We start from the raw sequence: 19047 nt of genomic DNA, 5'->3' as shown, positions 1-19047 counted from the left end.
AAAGGACCACAATGAAGGCATGCTCTTTTGTGTGGGAACGTCGAGGAAACCACCTTGATCACTATCCTGGCTACGTCCCTGAACACAGGCATCAAGTAGTTCACTGCCTACAGCAGAGAAGAAATCATCCTCAGAGGAATTCGATGAGGCAGTGAGGTCTGCAATGTGCGTCTTTTGTCTGCTTGCTACGATCCTAGCGAGAGTATCTGCATAAGTGCATGAATGATAGCAAGACTTATGGCAGTGTACCTCTCTAGCGATCAGATTCGCTGAACTGATTGCTGCCATAATCCTTTGATCTTGTCGTGTGGCAGCAGCTTTCCGCAATTATTTCTTTTCTGCTTCCACTGTCACGAGTTGAGATGTCGCCTGCTTGGTTGTACAGCTCGCTTATTTGTTTCAGCGTGCCACAAAACAGGCATATTTTTCTTCTGGTTCAGCAACAGGGGCTCGTAGCGATTGATGAGTCCTGTCCATCGAACTGCGGACTCCTCGGATGCCGTGCAAGCTGTCAGAATATTTGGCACTTGGCATTGTGTGAATACACTTCAGAGTTCTATTCGTTTCGGGTTCCGGTACAGAGTAGATAGCACCATGTACCAGGCCGGCCAGCACCCGGCAGGAGCTCATCACTGCAGTTGGTATTGCCAAAATACGTGAAACCATGGCATAGGCGTGGCACACCCGATCGACCTAGAACCTAATTACTACAGAGTTCCGTCCAGGAATACGTTTTTACATCTGAAGCGCACCACGTGGCACTCCAAGTGTGCGAGATTTCAAATTTGAACTTTTGAGTGGGTTTGATGCATGCTCAAACTTACGCTCCGCGAAACTTGTGCATGGATTTGCCCCGAAGAAATTCGCCTCTATCGAGAGAGCGCCCCAGATCTAGAAGCAGTTCTCGACTGTTTTGGGTACCTCAATGGGTCCTCTTTCAGGCCCCCACATCAAACCTTGGTGCCCCGTTGTGGCGAACGGAATTTTTTTAGGGCTACATTTTGAGCACTTGGACTGCGGACTATTGGCTACATAGGTTCTGATCGGTGGAATATGCTGCCTTCCACTGTTCGCTCTTGTACAGATTATCGCCCATTTGTTCGTTCATGCTTAACCTTTCTAGGGGCTCCCGTAAGAAGACCATAGGTCTGTGGGAAACACCCTAGTAAAATAAATAAAATAATAATAATAAAATAATAACATGTTCTACAAGTACAAGTAGATGCATCAGGAAGTCATAGATTTACGACTCCCTTGATAACATGTCCAGTCCACTACAATCAGTGACGGTCGTAGCTAGGTCGGACGGTGCGTTGAGTCGTTGAGTCGTTGACCCCGTTAAACGCCCTTTACAAAACATTCCCCTGTTATTTTGCACAGAACCATCATATACATTAGCAGCATACATGTATGTGTCGTGTCCGTGTGTTTCTATCTGTATTGTATTCCGTCTGCTCCTACATGTATCTTTGTCAAGTGTTTGCCGTGGCGTCGATGTGTCTCGCCTATGAATAGCGTTGGGAAACATATCACTATTCATGCTTTGCTGGCTGGCTGCTCGCTCCCTTCGCTCCTTCAGCTTGCACGCTACTATAATTATAGCAGTATATAGCTCGAAGCTTTGCGTCGATCCGTTGTTGTTCTTGTTGCTTCTCTGTTGCTTGGAACTTGGTCCTGGAGTGAAGCTTTGGTCTTCTTGTGTGGTGAGGGTGAGGAATGGGTATCTGGACTCCTGGTATATTTCTGTAAAGAACCTGGAATTGTAGAATCCTGATAGTATGTCTGGCCCACTCCCCGGTCATGACATATGTGAGCATAAGGCCACCCTTTCTTTTTTCGTTGTTTAACGTCCGCGCCCGCGTACCTTTTTGCCTCCGACCGAAAAAAAACAAGAAAGCAGTAGTACCAATAATATGCGAAGTTGTAAATACATGATTGTGTAGTTTCACAGTGTGCCGATCATGACCTTAAACTTATAATCTTGCCTCCCGGGCATGCCTTTGTCTTGTGTTCTTTTTCTTTTTTTGTTGGCTTTTAAATATCGTACGGTGTGTGTCCTAGTAAAAATCCAGATGTAATGAATTCATGACATGCTAACTCTATGCTATGTACCTGTTTTGTTGGATTCATCAGGCATGTGCTCCAATGTACCATCAAAGAGTGTTTTTCTATGCCTGCAAGTGCCGTTAGACCCAGATATATTGTATACATCACATGCTTTACTGGTCAAAATGTTTGATTGGGGTTTCCAGTTTTTGGAATGGGCTTTTGGTTTTTTTCCGCCCTCCCGCGTACCTTTTCGCGAAAAAAAGGACGTTAAACAATGAATTAACAAAGGGTGGCCTAATGCGGCATAATATGATAACTTTTAGCATAAAAAGCTTCGTCGGATGGTGGCAGCCCTGTCATACTTGTTCAAGCTGCACTACATTCCAGGGCCTCCCCAGGTAAAGGCCATGCTGCCACCAACCAAGCCCCCTGCCGTAGCTAGCATGTGCACACGGCAAACACGTCAGACGCACCATGCCTTTCAGCTGAAGTGGACACCCCCTCGCACAGCCCCTGACTACCTCCTGCGATCCTTCCCCTTCTTCGCCATCACACCCTGGAACAACCTGCCTGCGGACCTCCTGCTTCACGAGCCACATTCAAGACGCCTCCAAACCTTCAAGGTCAACGTATGTAAGGATCTAATCCGAAAGAGATGGCTGTGGTCCACACAGTACCTGTGACGATGATATTGAGATTTGAGACCCATTTAGTATTTACCTCTCTACTACTACTTGCTTGTTATGATTACTGTCCTCTTTCTTCATTTTCCCTTCTGGTTTAGTCATTACACGTATTAATTTATATTATTTGGTGCAATACTAGCGCCCCTTTCTCGCACCAAATTATTATTTTTGCTACCTGACCATGCACCCCCCCCTTTTTTTCGATGCCAGGTTGCAACGCTAACGCCGAGACCCCTGGTCGGTCGAGTTGCTCCCTGTACATCGGCACGTCGTCCCTACATCCCCTGTGTCTTGTCTTGTGTCTGTCTCCACATGTCTCTTTGTAGGGCTGTGTTCCCAATTTAAAAAAAAAAAAAAAAAAAAAAAATAGCATAATTCTGCAATTTATTCAGCAATGCGAAAAGCATAATTTCACGAAAATACTAGCATAATCCGTCAAGGCCTAGATCCCGTTCTGGCCTGCCCGTCCGCTTAAGTGTGTCACGTCACAACGGTCAATAGAATAAAAAGACTAAACTATGGTGTCCGCTCACGAAGCTAACTCACCACGGTTACTATAACATCCAGTAAACCTAGCGACAGAAGCGGAGAATTAACGGTGGGGTGGGGGATGAGTCTCACAACCACTGGCACATTACCCGCATCCATGTGCCCCTTGTGCACAGAACTACGTACTTTTCGATTTTGACAGCATGTTACAAGGCGAGGACGCGTAGTGCTCCTGACTACAAGTACAACCATAATCCGGTTGGCAGAGTCCCGGTCTTGCCACCATTTGAACCGTATTGGGAAAACCCAGGTTCGGACCCTCGTTACTCTACGGGTTGGTAGGATTTCTATAATTTTCGTTTTTTTGTGTTGTAGAAGTCGTCGTGTTGCCGCCGTAGTATTGTTCACGTTGCTGCCGCTGCAGGGATCACGTCTGGAAGGATTTGTGATGTTATTTTCTTGTCTTCCTCTGTAATTAAATTATTTGTAATTTATATTTCTTTTGTTCTTTTGTTCTTTTGTTCTTTTTCTTTTTTCTTGTCTTTTCCAACTTCTGCCCATGGCGTCCTTCTCTCAGCTCGTCAGCTGTAACAGTCATAGTCATCACCATGACGACTGTTGTGAGAAGGTGCTCGCTGCCGACGAGGTTGGTGATGTCCCGACGAGGCCATGGGTAGGCCTTCACCACGTCGGAACACCCCGTCTGCACGTTGGTGTTGTGGTCTGGGTGTTGATGGACGTTGATGTTGTTGTAATAGTTGTTGTCGTTGTAATTGTCGTTGATTGTTGTTGTTGTTGTTGTTGTTGTTGTTGTTGTTGTTGTTGTTGTTGTTGTTGTTGTTGTTGTTGTTGTTGTTGTTGTTGTTGTTCTCCTTAGTGTTGTTCTCGTTGTTGCTGTTGGTCTTGGTAATACTAATAGTCTTGTTCACGGACCTCATGAATTCCACAAATAAAACAGTCATATTTCTTAAATCAGCTTCAGGGGTACTTTTCTTTCAATTATGAATGATTTGTGGAATGTTGCAATTGGTAACATGGAAACATAAGTTCAGTGCAGCCTCCAGGATGTTGTTCAGGTGAGGTACGCCGGTTTTTGTGGTCAAATGTCGGAAGTCAGCATTGCTTACCTCGGCTGTTGCGCTGGACCGTCTTGGATTCACTCGTAGTTAATTAATTGTGCGTCCCCAATCGAAAAACATGTTAAACTACCAAGCAAGGCTTCTGTATATACAACTACGTACTTGTAAAATTATGACTCTCCTGACCCGAATCCGCAGTTTGTGTTTCGACTGGAAAGTGTACGCAAACTTGAACTCGATATTCGTGATGCTAGTAATAGGGCTTGAAAGTGCTGCGTCACAGCATAGCAACAATTTCAAAAATTCAAAAACTGGATCCACTTGGATCCAGTTTTTGTATGGATCCAAGCACATTTCAAGCCGTCTTACTCACAGCAACGTGCTGTAGCCAGTGAAACTGACTGATTTGGCTACTGGGGGCGGGGTTACAACTGGTGGCGAAGTAAAAGTCACCCCTGCATACGACATGAGTGGGTTGCTATGCACCCACATACTGAGGCAATAGCAATGTCACACCTTAGTGGATCCAAAATAGAAATCTGATGTCAACTTACTACTCCCTAGCCGTTTTTACGTCATCACTTTCAAGCCCTATAGAGACTTGTCGGTAGAGTGTTGTGTTGTCCAGAGCAACACTTTACATGGGTATGGTTATTTCCTATACCTACATGATTGTGTTATGTACATACATGTATACGGGAATGGGGGGGGGGGCAAAGTGATGGTTTAGAGAGGCTGGCGATAGCTGTGGAATAGCCGATCAGTGTCTCCCGGCCCACCATGTACCAGCATATCGATGGAGAAACTAGTTGCAGTGTGTACCCGGTGCATATCAAAACACAGAGGAGTGTACAGGAGCGAAGAAATCCTGAGTTTCCACTTCAAACTGGTTTCTCCAGCACTGTGAGTGTGAAGCCTAATATGTGAAGAAGAAAGAGACAAATACACAAGAGCCGACAGGACGCATAAGACAGAATAGCGCAAGACAGAATGAACTGGACATTACTTGGCAGGAACTACACAAAGTAACTCTTAATAATAATAATAATAATAATTCGCGGGATTCGCGTTGGCATAAAGTAACTCTTAGTCTTACAATAATGGGGCTGTTAAGTGATGACGTCACAGTTCCTTCGATACGCATAACAACGATCCCACTGGGGACAAACAAAAGTAGCGTCGTCTCCACCGACCCAGTTGTCAGTGGCAACATATAGGAATCGTGTACATTTCTTCGTTTCTTCTTTGCTGTTTTCAGTGAGTGTTTTGTTTTCTCTTTGTCCTTGATCTCGACGATGTTGTCGTGCTCATTACCTTACTGAGACGTCTCTTGTGACTGTAGCCAGTGTCATGGAGGATTTTATTGGCGTGACAAAGTAGATCGCCGAGATCGAGCGTGAAAAACGCTCTGCATTAGTAGCTCCTGTAGAATGTTTTCTGGGTTGGCGTATCCATGGTCAACAAAACCAAGGTGCAAGACAGCATGAGAGATCGTGTAAACGATGTGAACTCCAAAAGGTAAGCTCCTGAACAAGTGGAAAGATATGGGTATTTACAAACTCTCTCTTCATCCATCGATTGGCGCTATGCATCGCATTTTGTCTTCACAGATAATCTGGCCAAATTTATTGTAACTAGAGAGTGCAATCGTGCACTGCTTGGGGCCCATCCCAATGTCATCACATGGCTGTGGTGACTAGTGTATATCTGGGAGAATTTTTCCTCGACTGATACGGAGTGCAGGTGGATCGATTATGAGAAATGCGAACATGTGAAGTAAGTAATTAGTTGTGTCGAAGAAATGTGCAATAAAATAAAATTTGCAAATAATCGACGTGGAGACAACAATTTTAACCCGCCACCTACATCTATCATCGGCGGTGCTGGGGCTGAGTCTGTGGTGTCGGTGGCACGTGCATATATGGATGAGGCAAGCACTGATTGTGAACAACGAGAAAGAAGGCTGAAGGGAACGGAATTCAACAAAGAAAGAAACACAATCAACATTCAAAGACCTAGACGATCAACGGCTAATTATTCAATGAATTATTACAGTACTGAAGATCAAGCACCGGCGAGGACACTGGGAACACAATATTTAACAACAACAACAACAACAACAACAATGGTAACAAGTTGCCATCAAGATCAAAGGAGGAGTCAACGAACAGAGGTTAAACAACGTCAAACGAGCCTGGGACCGATCAGTGTTGATGAGGAGGATGACACGGAGGACGACACTGAGGACGAGTTGGGAGATGAAACGGAGGACGAGGTTGCGGTTGTTGGAGACGAGGAATCAGATGGTGATTGTGATCGTAAGAAGTCTGCCGTTTTTCTTCACTTGTTGTCTCACCCTAAGTGTCTGCAGGTGTATGATGATTTTAGTTTTTCTGTTCTTTGTCGTGCACGGTATGCTAGTCAGTTGAAAGTACTTGAGGCTGTTTGTATTCGTTTGCATAAGCCTGATCTTTGTAAGCAGAAGAAACATGTAGTTGCGTTAAAATTGTTTTCGTAGGTGCACAACATGATTGTTTGTCTCACTACATAGTTTTAGCGTTATAATTATTAGTTTTTCACCCACCGTTGCACTTAGCTCTCACTTCACTGCTATTGTCTCACCTTCCCTCTTTCTATTTTGGCACTGTATTTTGTTCTCGTAACACATCATTGAATGTATATTTAATCATTGTTCAGCATGGTTACTCTTCAGTCACGACTTTCCACTGATGAATGTGACAAGAAAATTAATTCTGGTAAACTTTCATGACTTCGTTGTAGTGTGGCGATGACTGCAGAATTTGTTCTTTTTATTGCTATTATAAAATAAAATTTACTTTACACTCAAACATACACTGTAGATGTACATGTAACATCATGATAATGATTCCATCTTCATTGTCCCGCAACTGGTACACCATACGCACCGAATACATGGTGTGTGTGTGCGCGCGCAAGCGCGCGCATGTACATGCACACACTCTCATGCGTGGCCGAGTCGGCCAGATAAACAGACCATGCATTTACACGAGGTGTCCGTAAGGCCACACGTTTTAATTTCTATGTTTCTCGTCACCTGAAAATCTAAAAACTTATGCGAGAGGTGGAAAAAATAAAAAATGACCGAAAAATAAAAAAAGGTTATTAGACCTGTGTTCACACTAAAATCCACCAATACACCATGCAAAATAGCATCCATAGTTAGCAAATAAATAGTATGTGGTAGGAGCTTCTGTCACAATCTGAGCATGTGCAGCTAGATTGCGCACAAAAAATGCCATCCTTGCATCATGTGTCGCGCAGGCCAGGCCACATTATGTACATGTGCATGAGTGCGCTGGTCCCCACATGCACAGTCAGTGCAGCACAGTTTTTTTCTTTTTTTCTTCCAGACTCCTGAATCGTATGCGGGCGGGTGACGAGAAACATAGAAATAAAAACGTGTGGCCTAATGTCATTGGAACGCTGTACTTTATGACTTTATTCCAAAAGAGTATGTCTTGCCCCTGACGAATGGAGTTGTGTCTGTGCTCAGCGGGTATCGGGCTATGACGCAACACTGCAATCAGCGCTGCAATTAAAAGAGCACTGCATGGATTATTTTGACTAACTTCCTTTGCGTTTACTTGGTTGAGCCAGTGGTTTCATTTCTGTGTTCTGTCATGATTGGCCTCTGGAAATAATCAGAGTGGATGTCATTTTGCCATAATTATATGTGTGCCTTGTGCGACAGGTTCAAGGCTAGATGCACTTCACATTCGGCGTGCGATCTCAGCGTCTGGGACCTGATGAAGTCTTGGTTGGATGATTATTCAAGCCTGATACTACTCGACACACCAATGTTCATGTCAATGTAATTTTTTCAGAGCTGCACTATTTACGTGTTGATGCTTACTTCGGTGTTAGCGTGTTTCCCCCGGATTGTTTCTATCATCATGATCGTGTGTTCTTGGGCTGAGCGAGCACATGCACAAGTGTGCAGCTATAACCCTGTGTATCTTTGGTTACACTTTGTTCTGCAATGCATGTACCTTGTAACATTATGTGCTTGCACTGCTTTGTCTGGCCTGCGTATTTCAGGACTATTCAGTGCATTAGACCCAGGTTTGTTTGGTTGCCGGATGACCTCTTGTTGCGTCGCTCTGTATTTGTATTCATCAATTTTTGGGCTTGAGAATTGAGCTGTTGTGTGGTTCCCAATATGAAAACATCATGCTGGTGCTCTGTGTTTCGATTATCGACTGTCGGAGCAGTCATGCATATATTAGCAGAACGGTCAATACTGTAGTCTTTTCACGTGTTTGTCTTTTTTGTGTTTTCGCCGGGGGTATTAGCAGTAACGTTGCACACAGAACGGCAGTGTTGCATCACTGGACGACCCTGCCTCTGCATCTGACTTAATTTCCCCAGGATCTGGTGCAGTTACACCAGACAGCCACTTCCTGTAAACACGCAAACAGCAAAAGAAGAGATCCCGCAAATCAGGAAAAACCATTATGGAAAATATAGAGTAGATCATACAACATTCAATAATCTGGAGTAATTACAGTGAGACAAACACTTCAAACAGTGCTCTCTCTCTCTCTGTCTTCATCCATCCAAAAATACCCTATGACAATTCCCTAGAATGATTTTATTTTATATTCTTAGGACATCATTCTGAACATAATAAATTCTTCCATGGGTCTTCAATCACCACGGAGGGCGAAAATATATCTAAGTCATGCAGTTTACGGGAGGTACGAGCTGTCATGGATATAGAGGCTGATATTGTGCCAGCGTGAGGGCAGAGACAGAAAGAAGACACTGATTTCTTGAACAACTCACCTATATATAATCGAATCCACAAGGAGCGCTCATACTTTGATCCATCAGGACGCGAAACATCTTCAAAGCACTCTCAAACACGGAGTTTTACTGTGGGCAGCCAATTTCACAGCCATCATGAAGGCACTCGACGACTACAGGAGTTTTGTAGAGGAAAGAACAAGGAGTAAAGAGCGACAACAATCGCTCAGTGAAGAAAAAGCAAAGAAAAACAACTGTCTCTCCAGTCATTTAGATGCTGTTGCCCTTGACATCTGGTTCCATCCAGAGGACGCGACTTTTGTTTGTCCCCAGTGCTCTCCGTTGCTATGCGTATCGAAGGAGCCGTGACGTCACACTTAACAGCCCCATAGGCTGCAGGCTCTGCCGACCTACATTGTACATGTACACACGTGACATGATGACTGTGGACCGTGAATATTCTTTTTTGATGACTGTGGACCGTGAATATTCTGTAAAATGTAGGTCAACAGATCCTATATCACATGAGACCATACATAATAATTATTATGTACAATGACTGTTGGGCAGGGAGTCGTCAAATACCGGTATTTGACGACTCCCTGCTGTTGGGACATTCTTCCAAAACATGACGTCACAGAATTCGTAAAAAAGACAACTTTCGTCGCAAGCGGCTAGCCTGTCGCGCGCGCGAGACTCATCATGGGTGCCCTGCATGCAGCTAGCTGGAGCTCCGGAGCTGCAGCAAATGCGAAGCGCGACACACGAGCGCGAACAAACTGTGTCACGTGTGTGTCGAATCGGACCGTCGATTATTTATTTTCGTTCTACTCGACAATTCCAAAAATCAGTGCCATTCATTGGCTTTAGCTTTGCCCTTGAACTTGAAATCTCGTGCCTTATTCTTTCCTGGGGACTGGTGTTGGATATTGAACGGGCGGAGTTACCGCCGGGATGATGGATGAAGGAGATGATGGCCTAAACTTGGCTGCGCGCATTCTCATTTTCGCGTGGCCTGCCACTAGTGTTTCGCACATTCACAAAGGGTGTCACAGGCATAGCTGGAGGAAGAAAGGTGAGAGAATCGGTTGCACAGTGCAGATCAACCCAACCATTTGGTTGTTTTAATTTTACTTCGCACAGTCAAACGGGATGACCACCCAATAAAATTTCCGAACTTGACATTTTTTTAATTTATTGATTTTCCCGCATTATACCACAGTTTGTTGTTCAGGTTATTTCGCTTCAACTTTTGAGGTATGAATTCCTTAACTGCAGACTCGACATGCAAGCTCCATACTGACCAGGCTGTGTCAACATCAGGTCACGGCTTGTTTGACTTTGTCCGTTAGGCCGTGTTTGCATCTGATATTGTGATGGCGTCAAAGACAGTTAAAGATTGTGTTGGTCGTGTGTCGGGGGTATTGTCCCCGTCGAAACTGAATGCAAGTTTAAGAAAGACTAGGTCTAGTGAGTTATGATCAGAAGTGTCCTGTGGGTCTAGCCCTCAGCCCCTCTGCAGATCTGCGGCAAGCAGTAAACTATATTTACACCAAAAAGCGCAAAACAAGACTTGATTTTTTACGCGGCTCTTTTCACCGTGATAATTATTGTACGCGTGTTATGAAAAGTTGAAATACTCATGGCAACTGGTGGATGAATCATTCAAAAATGCAAACGTGCCCGCTGTTGAGTGCAGCCATGTGAATCCACACAGTCACTTTTTCTCGTAAATCACTCGCCGTAAAACGTGCAAGTGGCTGTCGTGTGAATCGCCTATAACCGACTGTCCACAGTTGTCGAAGTATTTTCCTGCACTCACTGTACTTTATTAGAGAGGTTCCGCATAACGTAGTTACGTTAGTTCAAAAAACGTAGTCGATCTACGGAAAGTCTTACGTAAACTGCATGCGCATCTGGGTTCCACCATACGGAGTTTTCAAATCATAGCAGACTCAGCGGAGGACGTTTAGGTTGGTTGTAACTCTTGAGTTTCATGCCGTTAGGCAATCATCCGACAACTGATACTCGGGTCTACCTAACAGTGAGTCAGTATGCTTCTAAATACATAGGGCCACAAGCATAAACAAATTTAGCGCTAAATCTGGTGTAAGGTATGGGGAGAACAGCTGGCGCGGGCCACGGCGCGACAGTATAAGTGCCAGGAGGGTGGCGGGCAACAGGCAGGTGTGAGCATGAAAGCGCGGAAAGAGGCGATGGGGAGGCAGTGTACAGCAGATGGGTGGAGGTGCCAGGAGGATGGCGGGCAATGGGCCAGTGAGATCGCTAGCGGGTCTTTGGGTGATGGGCAGGCGTGGGTGTACTATTGACATCATGGATGTGTCCTCACAACAAGGCTCCACCATGAGCATGGCAAACTTTACAAAGTAAGCCTTTCAGTGCAAGTCTTGGTGTCATGGTGTCTTTTGAGTGTTTTCTTATGTTCGAAGAGACTTGGAGCTACATTGTGTGTTTGTGTGTGTGTGTGTGTGTGTGTGTGTGTGTGTGTGTGTGTGTGTGTGTGTGTTTGGCACACGCCATGTACTCTCTTGTGCAGGTACTACACGAATGCGAAACGCGACAAACTCTACAACGTCATTAGCCTGGAGTTCACCAAGACTAAGTTGGAGCCTCTAGTGCAGTCACCCAGTCTGGTACGTCAGCAATCCTACATACACTTGAGAGGATCAAAAGCGTTTCTGCTGTAACTCTGAATTTCACGGTTTTAACCGATCATCAAACAGCAACTTGGACTACAATTTTCAGAAGATATGATTGATATAGGCTGCAATCAATCAATCCTATGCATGTAACGTTACATGTAGTACACTCTTATCTGTTGTATCCGGGCGGTCCGGGACCGGGGGCTCTGCCCTTTGTTGTATTATGATGTAATGCATTACGTAGCCATGCAAGAGCATGCGCGAGATACGCATCTCGCAGCTGCCTACTTTCATGCAGGATCCTTTAGATGTCGGGGTTCGTATGATTTGCCTACAATGGCCAAGTGAGAATATAATCCTGTCGTAAACAACTAACTTGTTTACCCCGAAACATGGTGTCAGAAGTGGGATTCGAACCCACGCCCACATACGTGGTAAAGACGCCGAGATGTCAGCACTGAAGGAGATGATCTTCAGTGGCTGGCCATCAGAGAGGAGCGCGGTGCCGGCAATTCTGCTCCCGTACTGGAATTTCCGCGACGAGATGAGCACCGAGGACGGTCTCATCCTGAAGAGCAGTCGCGTCCTGATTCCCCCGCCAATGAGGGGGGAAATCCTCAGCAAGCTGCACGCCAGCCACCAAGGCATAGAGAAGACCAAGCTGCGAGCCAGAACGTCCGTCTTCTGGAAGGACATCAACAAGGATATCGAAGCAACTGTCTCATCTTGCACGACGTGCCAGCGCCACCAGAGCAGTCAAGCCAAGGAACCACTGGTGCAGCCCGATATTCCGCCAAGGGCATGGCACACCTTAGGCACGGACCTGTTCTACCTCGGCGGGTCAGAATACCTCATTGCCGCCGACTGCTACTCCAAGTACTTCATCACCCGGAAGCTGCCTGCCGGACAAGCGACCAGCAGGGCCATCATCCAGCACCTCAAGGAGATTTTCGGTGAGCACGGCATCCCAGCCGTGCTGAAGTCGGACAATGGGCCGCAATACAGCAGCCATCTGTTCGCGGAGTTTGCTGCCGAATATGGATTCCGCCACAGTACGTCGTCGCCACATCACCCGCAGTGTAACGGGTTTATCGAATCGCAAGTCAAGATCGCTAAGAGAGCTCTCGAGAAGGCAAGGGAGAGCGGGACCGACCCGCACTTAGCACTGCTGTGCATTCGCGCCACCCCAGTGTGCCAGGGCTTACCGTCGCCGGCCGAGATGCTGTTCGGTCGTCAGGTACAGGACAACCTGCCTCGCAAACACCAGCGCGACACTCGGGACGAGGCCATCCGACAGAAGCTCGAGGAACGGCAGGACCAGCAGAAAGTACACCATGACCAGCGAGCGCAGTCTCTCCGCCCCCTAGTTCCTGGTCAGCACGTCGGCATCCGCAGCCTGACCACGCACCTGTGGGAACCTGGTATCGTAACCCAGTCTGTCAACGGGCCACGGTCATACATGGTGCAGCCTGACCATGGGACAGAAGTGCGGCGCAACCGTACCCACCTCAGAGAAAGGCGGGTCCACTTCCCGCCGGATGCCAGTCTCGCAGGCCCTCAGTCGTCGACGCGCAGCGACATTGGCGAGCCTCAGCCGCCGAGGGACGTGCCGTCGCCGTGGAGCGACGTTAGCCAGTCTCAGCCGCCGTCACCGTGTGACGTCAGCCAGCCTGCTGAACCTGCCACCCAGCTGTATCGAACACGGTCTGGCCGCGCAGTCGCACCCAGGTCAATCCTGGATGTGTAGGGCCAGAGAGGCCTCATGGACCTGTTCGCTTATGTCACAGTAGCTGAGGTGCCATTGTTATATTGTACATAGAGCTATTGGTGGATACTATGTCTCTGTATTGTTAGCACGCCGTCGTGTGCCATTCAGGATTGTTATCTTGTACATAGAGCTATTGTTGGATGTTATGTTCTATATTGTGAACACGCCGTCATACACGTACGGTATGTTATGTAGGGTGTTAAACTCCTTTATGACGAAGGGGATGTTGTATTATGATGTAATGCATTACGTAGCCATGCAAGAGCATGCGCGAAATACGCATCTCGCAGCTGCCTACTTTCATGCAGGATCCTTTAGATGTCGGGGTTCGTATGATTTGCCTACAATGGCCAAGTGAGAATATAATCCTGTCGTAAACAACTAACTTGTTTACCCCGAAACACCCTTCATTTGGAAATGTTCGTAATCACGTACATCTTGATGTGGAAGGCACGTAGATCTGGCATATTACGTTACTCCTGGTATTTCCACAAATTGGTAGAAAAGTAGTAATATATCCACTAAAACTCACTCCCAGGGTTCCCCGTAGACCAAGATGCCCGTAACTTGGAGGTCCGGATAGGAGCCGTGAGAAATGAGTGCACTGTAGTTGAGCACTCCACTGCACTACTGTCTCCCCTGTATGCCGTGTTGGGGGGTTTGGTGGGCGTTTGAGGCTCATGTTATACATGATCATGCTTAGGCTGTTTTTGAGAAAGTATGGATTTTTAACTCCTGATTGGTTTGTGCAATGTGTTTATATTGGTTTATCAATGCCCCATCACAAGCTGTATAGTATGTATTCGCAACCGTGTACGAATTGCTCATTTGTCTTTTCTTCTTCCTACTGCTTGCTTGCTGCGGCTGCTGTTGCTGTTGTTGTTGTTGTTGTTGTTGTTGTTGTTGTTGTTGTTGCACGCAGGTACGTCATTTGGATTGGGTGGACTTGGTGTGGCCGGAAATATTGCGCGCTTTGCAGCAGGAGGCCACCAACCGACTGGTCGACATGAAATATCCCAAAGTGCAAAAGTATGTGTTTTGTTTGTTCTTGTTGATGGTGCTGCTGCTGCTGCTGCTGCTGCCGCCGGTGTTGCTGTTACTGGCCGACTGCTGGTGCTGTTGATAGTACTACAGGTGTAGCTGCCCTATTTCTGGTGCTTGTGGTGCTGCTGCTGTTGTTGGCTTACTGATTGTGCTGCTGTTGCTGTTGCTGTTGCTGGCTGCCCTACTGCTGGTGGTTGTGCTGGCGCTGCTGTTGCTGGTCTACTGTTGTTGTTAGCTTACTGATTGTGTGACTGTTGCTGGTCTACTGCTGTTACTTGTGCTGTTGCTGTTGCTGTTGCTGGCTTACTGATGGAGCTGCTGTTGTTGTTGCTGGTCTCCTGCTGTTGCTTGTGGTGATGCCGTGCTGTCACAGGTACTGCCTGATGAGCGTCGGTGGCTGCTACACAGATTTCCGTATCGACTTTGGTGGCACATCCGTCTGGTATCATATTCTCAAGGGTGGAAAGGTCAGCATTCCCTGTCTGTCTGTCTGTCTGTATGTATGTCTGTCTGTCTGTATGTCTGTTTACCTTTCTGTCTGTTTATCTGTCTGTCTGTTTCTCTACCCATCATCCATCCGTACTTGTATGTATATTTACCTCTCTGTCCATCCTTCTGACTGACAAGCTCCTTATAATCACGAATGTGTCTTGTAGCAGAACCTGAGAAGGAAGTGGAATGAGAAGAAGAAAGCTGGCATTGGCTTAAGTGTACAGCATTTCACTGATTAGAAGTCGCACTTGATGATAAGTCGCAACAGGTCTGAGCCAAGTTGTTTCAATACAGTACATTCACATATGGCCCAGAATCTGCGAAAACCAGGCTTAGGGTGAAAATCATTTTTTTGAGAAAATTGATGTTTTGTAAAAAGGTTGTGTCGCGTGGACGATCGAGTGCAGTGAAGTGGAACCAAAGAGAATCTCGCTTGTTTGAAGAAGTAGTATTCATGGCAGGAAGGGTTTCAGCAGTCAGGGAAGTCAAAGGGCTTCCGGTAGAATATTCCCTGCTACTCCTCTAGTCACAACGAAGAGTTTTTGAGCTGATCGAACGGATTCCATCTCCTACACTCAGGAATGGCGAAATTTCTGCGCTAGCTGCTGCTTGCGGAAAATGGTGAAGAAATCGTCTCCAGTTAGAGTCGTGATGGCGATAGCGAGGAGAACCTGGACGACATCGATCCAGCCAATCGAAGTACGGAGATACTAGCTGTTTCTGAGCCTCACGCAAAAGGAACACGCGCAGCAGAGCTCATACGTTTGCAGCAAGTTCACGAGGAAAAAAAAAGGCTTGAAACGCAGTGTGAAAACTGTTTTGAATTGATGTCCTTGGCGATGAAGTGCTACTGAAGGCCAGGCGAATGAGTGAGCAGATCGAGAGGCCCCCACTCGAGACTTTCCTCGCTGGTCAGCTAGCTGCAAGGGATTGTCCAGCGTGCCGATATTTCACATGCTGGTCAGCACCAAGCAGATACTGCAGCACGCCAGCACACTATGCTCTTACTATGAACAGTGGAACAGTTTGAAAGGCTGTGTTCTTGCTTGTTAGTGAACAGTTGTACTAGATTCACCCGTCAAAAGGTGCCATCTCAACTGGAGTCGGGTTTCCTTGTGGTGTGTAGCGCCAGAGCACACCAGTACATGTATTCAGCTCCAGAATGTGCTGAGTGAGGAGCAAACAAAATTCATGCAGAACTGTGCATGGCCACTACAGCCTGCAGCACCAAGAGGCCACAACAAGCCTGCCCCCACATGCCTACCTTGTCATGTCACCTAAACAAAAATCATCCATGTCTCTTCCTTCAGTCTGGTGCATCTCTCTTCATTTCTTTCCTGTGATAACAATTTTGTGTTTTTTTGGGATTTTTTAACACAATACCCTAGTGTGTTTGAGATAGATTTAATACCACTATTAGTCGACCCACACCTGTAATATTTTGTTTCCTGACCTTCCATGCCCAGTAGAAGCTGAAAATGGGAAAAAGTCATTTTGTGAAATTTCACCCTAAGCCCGGTTTTCGCAGATTCTGGGCCATATTACGTAGGAAGAAGTCACGCTCGATCGTAAGTCACACCACCTTCTTTAGGGGTCTTCCGTAATTTTCGAAAAATTAAAAATCCGTCCTCGTGCAAAATTGTCTCTGACCCACCCACCCACCCCCATTTTTTCCGTTAAGTTTTTGATTTTACCGATGCCCAGCTGGAAAATAATAACTCCTGACGCCATGTTTTCTGACTGCACCTACATTGTATGTCAAGTACTAGTAGCTAAGTACAGTGAGTAGTAGGTCAACCGACGGACATGCACGTCCTACAACTACATGAAAAGTCTGAAAAGTCATGTATAACAGTTAGTAGATACTGGTGTTTGCGACAATCGATCCTACACTACGTCTACAGCAGGGAGTCGTAAAATACCGGTATTTTACGACTCCCTGGTCTACAGTACACTACACAGTCAGTGCAACAAGTGTATGAAAGTCCCGGCCTGGAACAAAACCAAAAAATACGAAAAATCAAAAAAATTAATTCCGCCAGCACTCTTGACCACCCACCCCCTTTTTGCCTGAGGACGGATTTTTTAATTTTTCGAAAAATACGGACGACTCCTTACCTGTTCATTGGTTGAGGGAAAGATGCAAACGGGAAAACGTCTGAAGAAAAAATTGACTGGCGCCACCAGGACTCGAGCCAGGGGCTTTCACTTGAGGGCAGCGGTGCTCTAACCCTTCTGTTGCAAACCACCAGTTCTCAAGTGGGAAAGGCCTTCGCGCTGATGGCATTGTATTCATTGCAATGTTGTATTGCGACTCTGCCGTAGCGCTGATGTTGCTGCATGGCATACGCTATATGCGCTGTGTTCAGTTTACAGTATACGCTGTAATGTCATGTTTTATATGTGTATGTTTTTCATACACATCTACACTGTTTTGCATGCTATAAATACCTGCTGTTGTTATTACTGTTCATTATTGTTATAGTCCATCAAACTGAAATATACTGTCAAGAATAAAATAGTTGTCCTCATGCCGTGTGGTCATTCCTTCCTGACACTTTAGAGAACCAGAGGTTTCACAACACCTTCTTTGCCGTTGAGGTTCAGTGTAAAAACGTGTGACTAACTCTACTGTTTACAATGCGGCCGTCTGTGTGTGTGTGTGTGTGTGTGTGTGTGTGTGTATGTGTGTGTGTGTGTGTGTGTGTGTGTATGTGTGTGTGTGTGTGTGTGTGTGTGTGTGTGTGCGTGCGTGCGTGCGTGCGTGCGTGCGCGCGCGCGCGCGCGCGTGCGCGTGCGTGTGCGTGTGCGTGTGTGTGTGTGCGTGTGCGTGTGTGTTTGAGTTTTCTCTTGAGAGAGGAGGAAGCAGTTTTTGGGGCTCCGAACTCTTCTTTCTTCGTAGTGAGTTTGGGGCCACGGGCTGGCTCCTGGCTTCTGCCAGGGCCAGCCCTGGTGAGTAGAAAACACTTAGTGACGCGGTGTTAGACAAGGCAGTCTTCATCTTGCTGCCGCGGAGGAGGAAAAATTCAGCGTTGACGACATGGCCACTTCGGATGTGACCACTCGCGCTGACCCTCTTTCGCCTGGGTGTAGAGGTCTTGCAAACCCTCGCCCAGAGTCTTTTCACTCGCGTGCACCAGCGGCTCGAAAGGTTGTTCTGTCTCTGGGAACGTGGAACGTCAGGACTCTTGTCGACACTGACGGAAATTTGAATACGGCGTCCAAAGCAAAAAAATCAAGGAAAGTTTGTTCGAATATTCGCGAGGAGAGAAAAATTGACCTTGTGTGTCGTCAGCTCAAAAAGTATGGAATGGACATCGTTGGCCTCCAGGAGACGCTTTGGTTTGGCTCTCATCAATATACTGTCGGAGATTGCTTAGTTTTGACAAGTGGTCGCCCAACACCGACTGGGGATGAGCCTGCTCGTCGTGGTGAAGGGGTTGCTGTCGTTTTGCGAGGCAGATGCAGGGAGGCATTTGAACGCGGAGGCTCTCGCTGGACGGCGGTCGGCTCCAGACTCCTGTCATTGCAGGTAAAATTCGTATGTGGTCGGAATCAGTCTGTGTCTTGCCTGCACTTCGCTGTGGCGTATGCCCCCACGTTTGTCAGGCCCCGTGAGGAGAAAACTCAATTCTACGCAGATGTCCAGTCCTTCATTGACAGTATTCCCAGGAACGATCAATTCGTCCTTCTTGGTGACTTCAACGCCCGTGTTGGCAGTGCTGGTGCGGATGGTGACTGGTCAGGTGTCAGAGGCCCTCATGGTTTTGGTCGAATGAACTCAGCTGGAGAGGATTTGCTCAATTTCTTGTCCAGAAATGGTGCCCTCATATGTAACACGTGGTTTCGGAAGAATGATGTTCATAAGCATACCTGGTTTCATCCTCGATACAAACAGCCTCACTGCATTGACTACTGCATCATTCCTCAGAGCCGACGCTCCCAGTGTATTGATTGCCAAGTCATCCGGTCTGCGGAATGTGATACCG

General features: G+C 46.6%; 1 protein-coding gene and 1 long non-coding RNA gene across 2 annotated transcripts in view; both read left to right on the top strand.

Annotated features, from left to right (window-relative positions):
• Positions 1-9867: 9867 nt before the first annotated feature.
• On the top strand, positions 9868-17828 carry LOC135820726 (uncharacterized). The gene is made up of 4 exons (XR_010554192.1): positions 9868-10166; positions 11649-11745; positions 14445-14551; positions 14940-17828. It is a non-coding gene; the product is annotated as an uncharacterized LOC135820726 (long non-coding RNA).
• Positions 17829-18098: 270 nt separating this feature from the next.
• Positions 18099-19047, top strand: part of LOC135820725 (uncharacterized) — a 7317-nt gene continuing 6368 nt past the window's right edge. The window contains exon 1 of the mRNA XM_065333734.1: positions 18099-19047. This exon is cut by the window's right edge and continues 3001 nt beyond it. Within this exon, the coding sequence (XP_065189806.1) occupies positions 18099-19047 (949 nt within the window).

This window comes from Sycon ciliatum, chromosome 7 (assembly GCF_964019385.1).
Source record: "Sycon ciliatum chromosome 7, ocSycCili1.1, whole genome shotgun sequence".
NCBI lineage: Eukaryota > Metazoa > Porifera > Calcarea > Leucosolenida > Sycettidae > Sycon > Sycon ciliatum.
The sequence above is the reverse complement of the archived record's forward strand: the minus strand, read 5'-3'. Positions and strand labels throughout refer to the sequence as shown.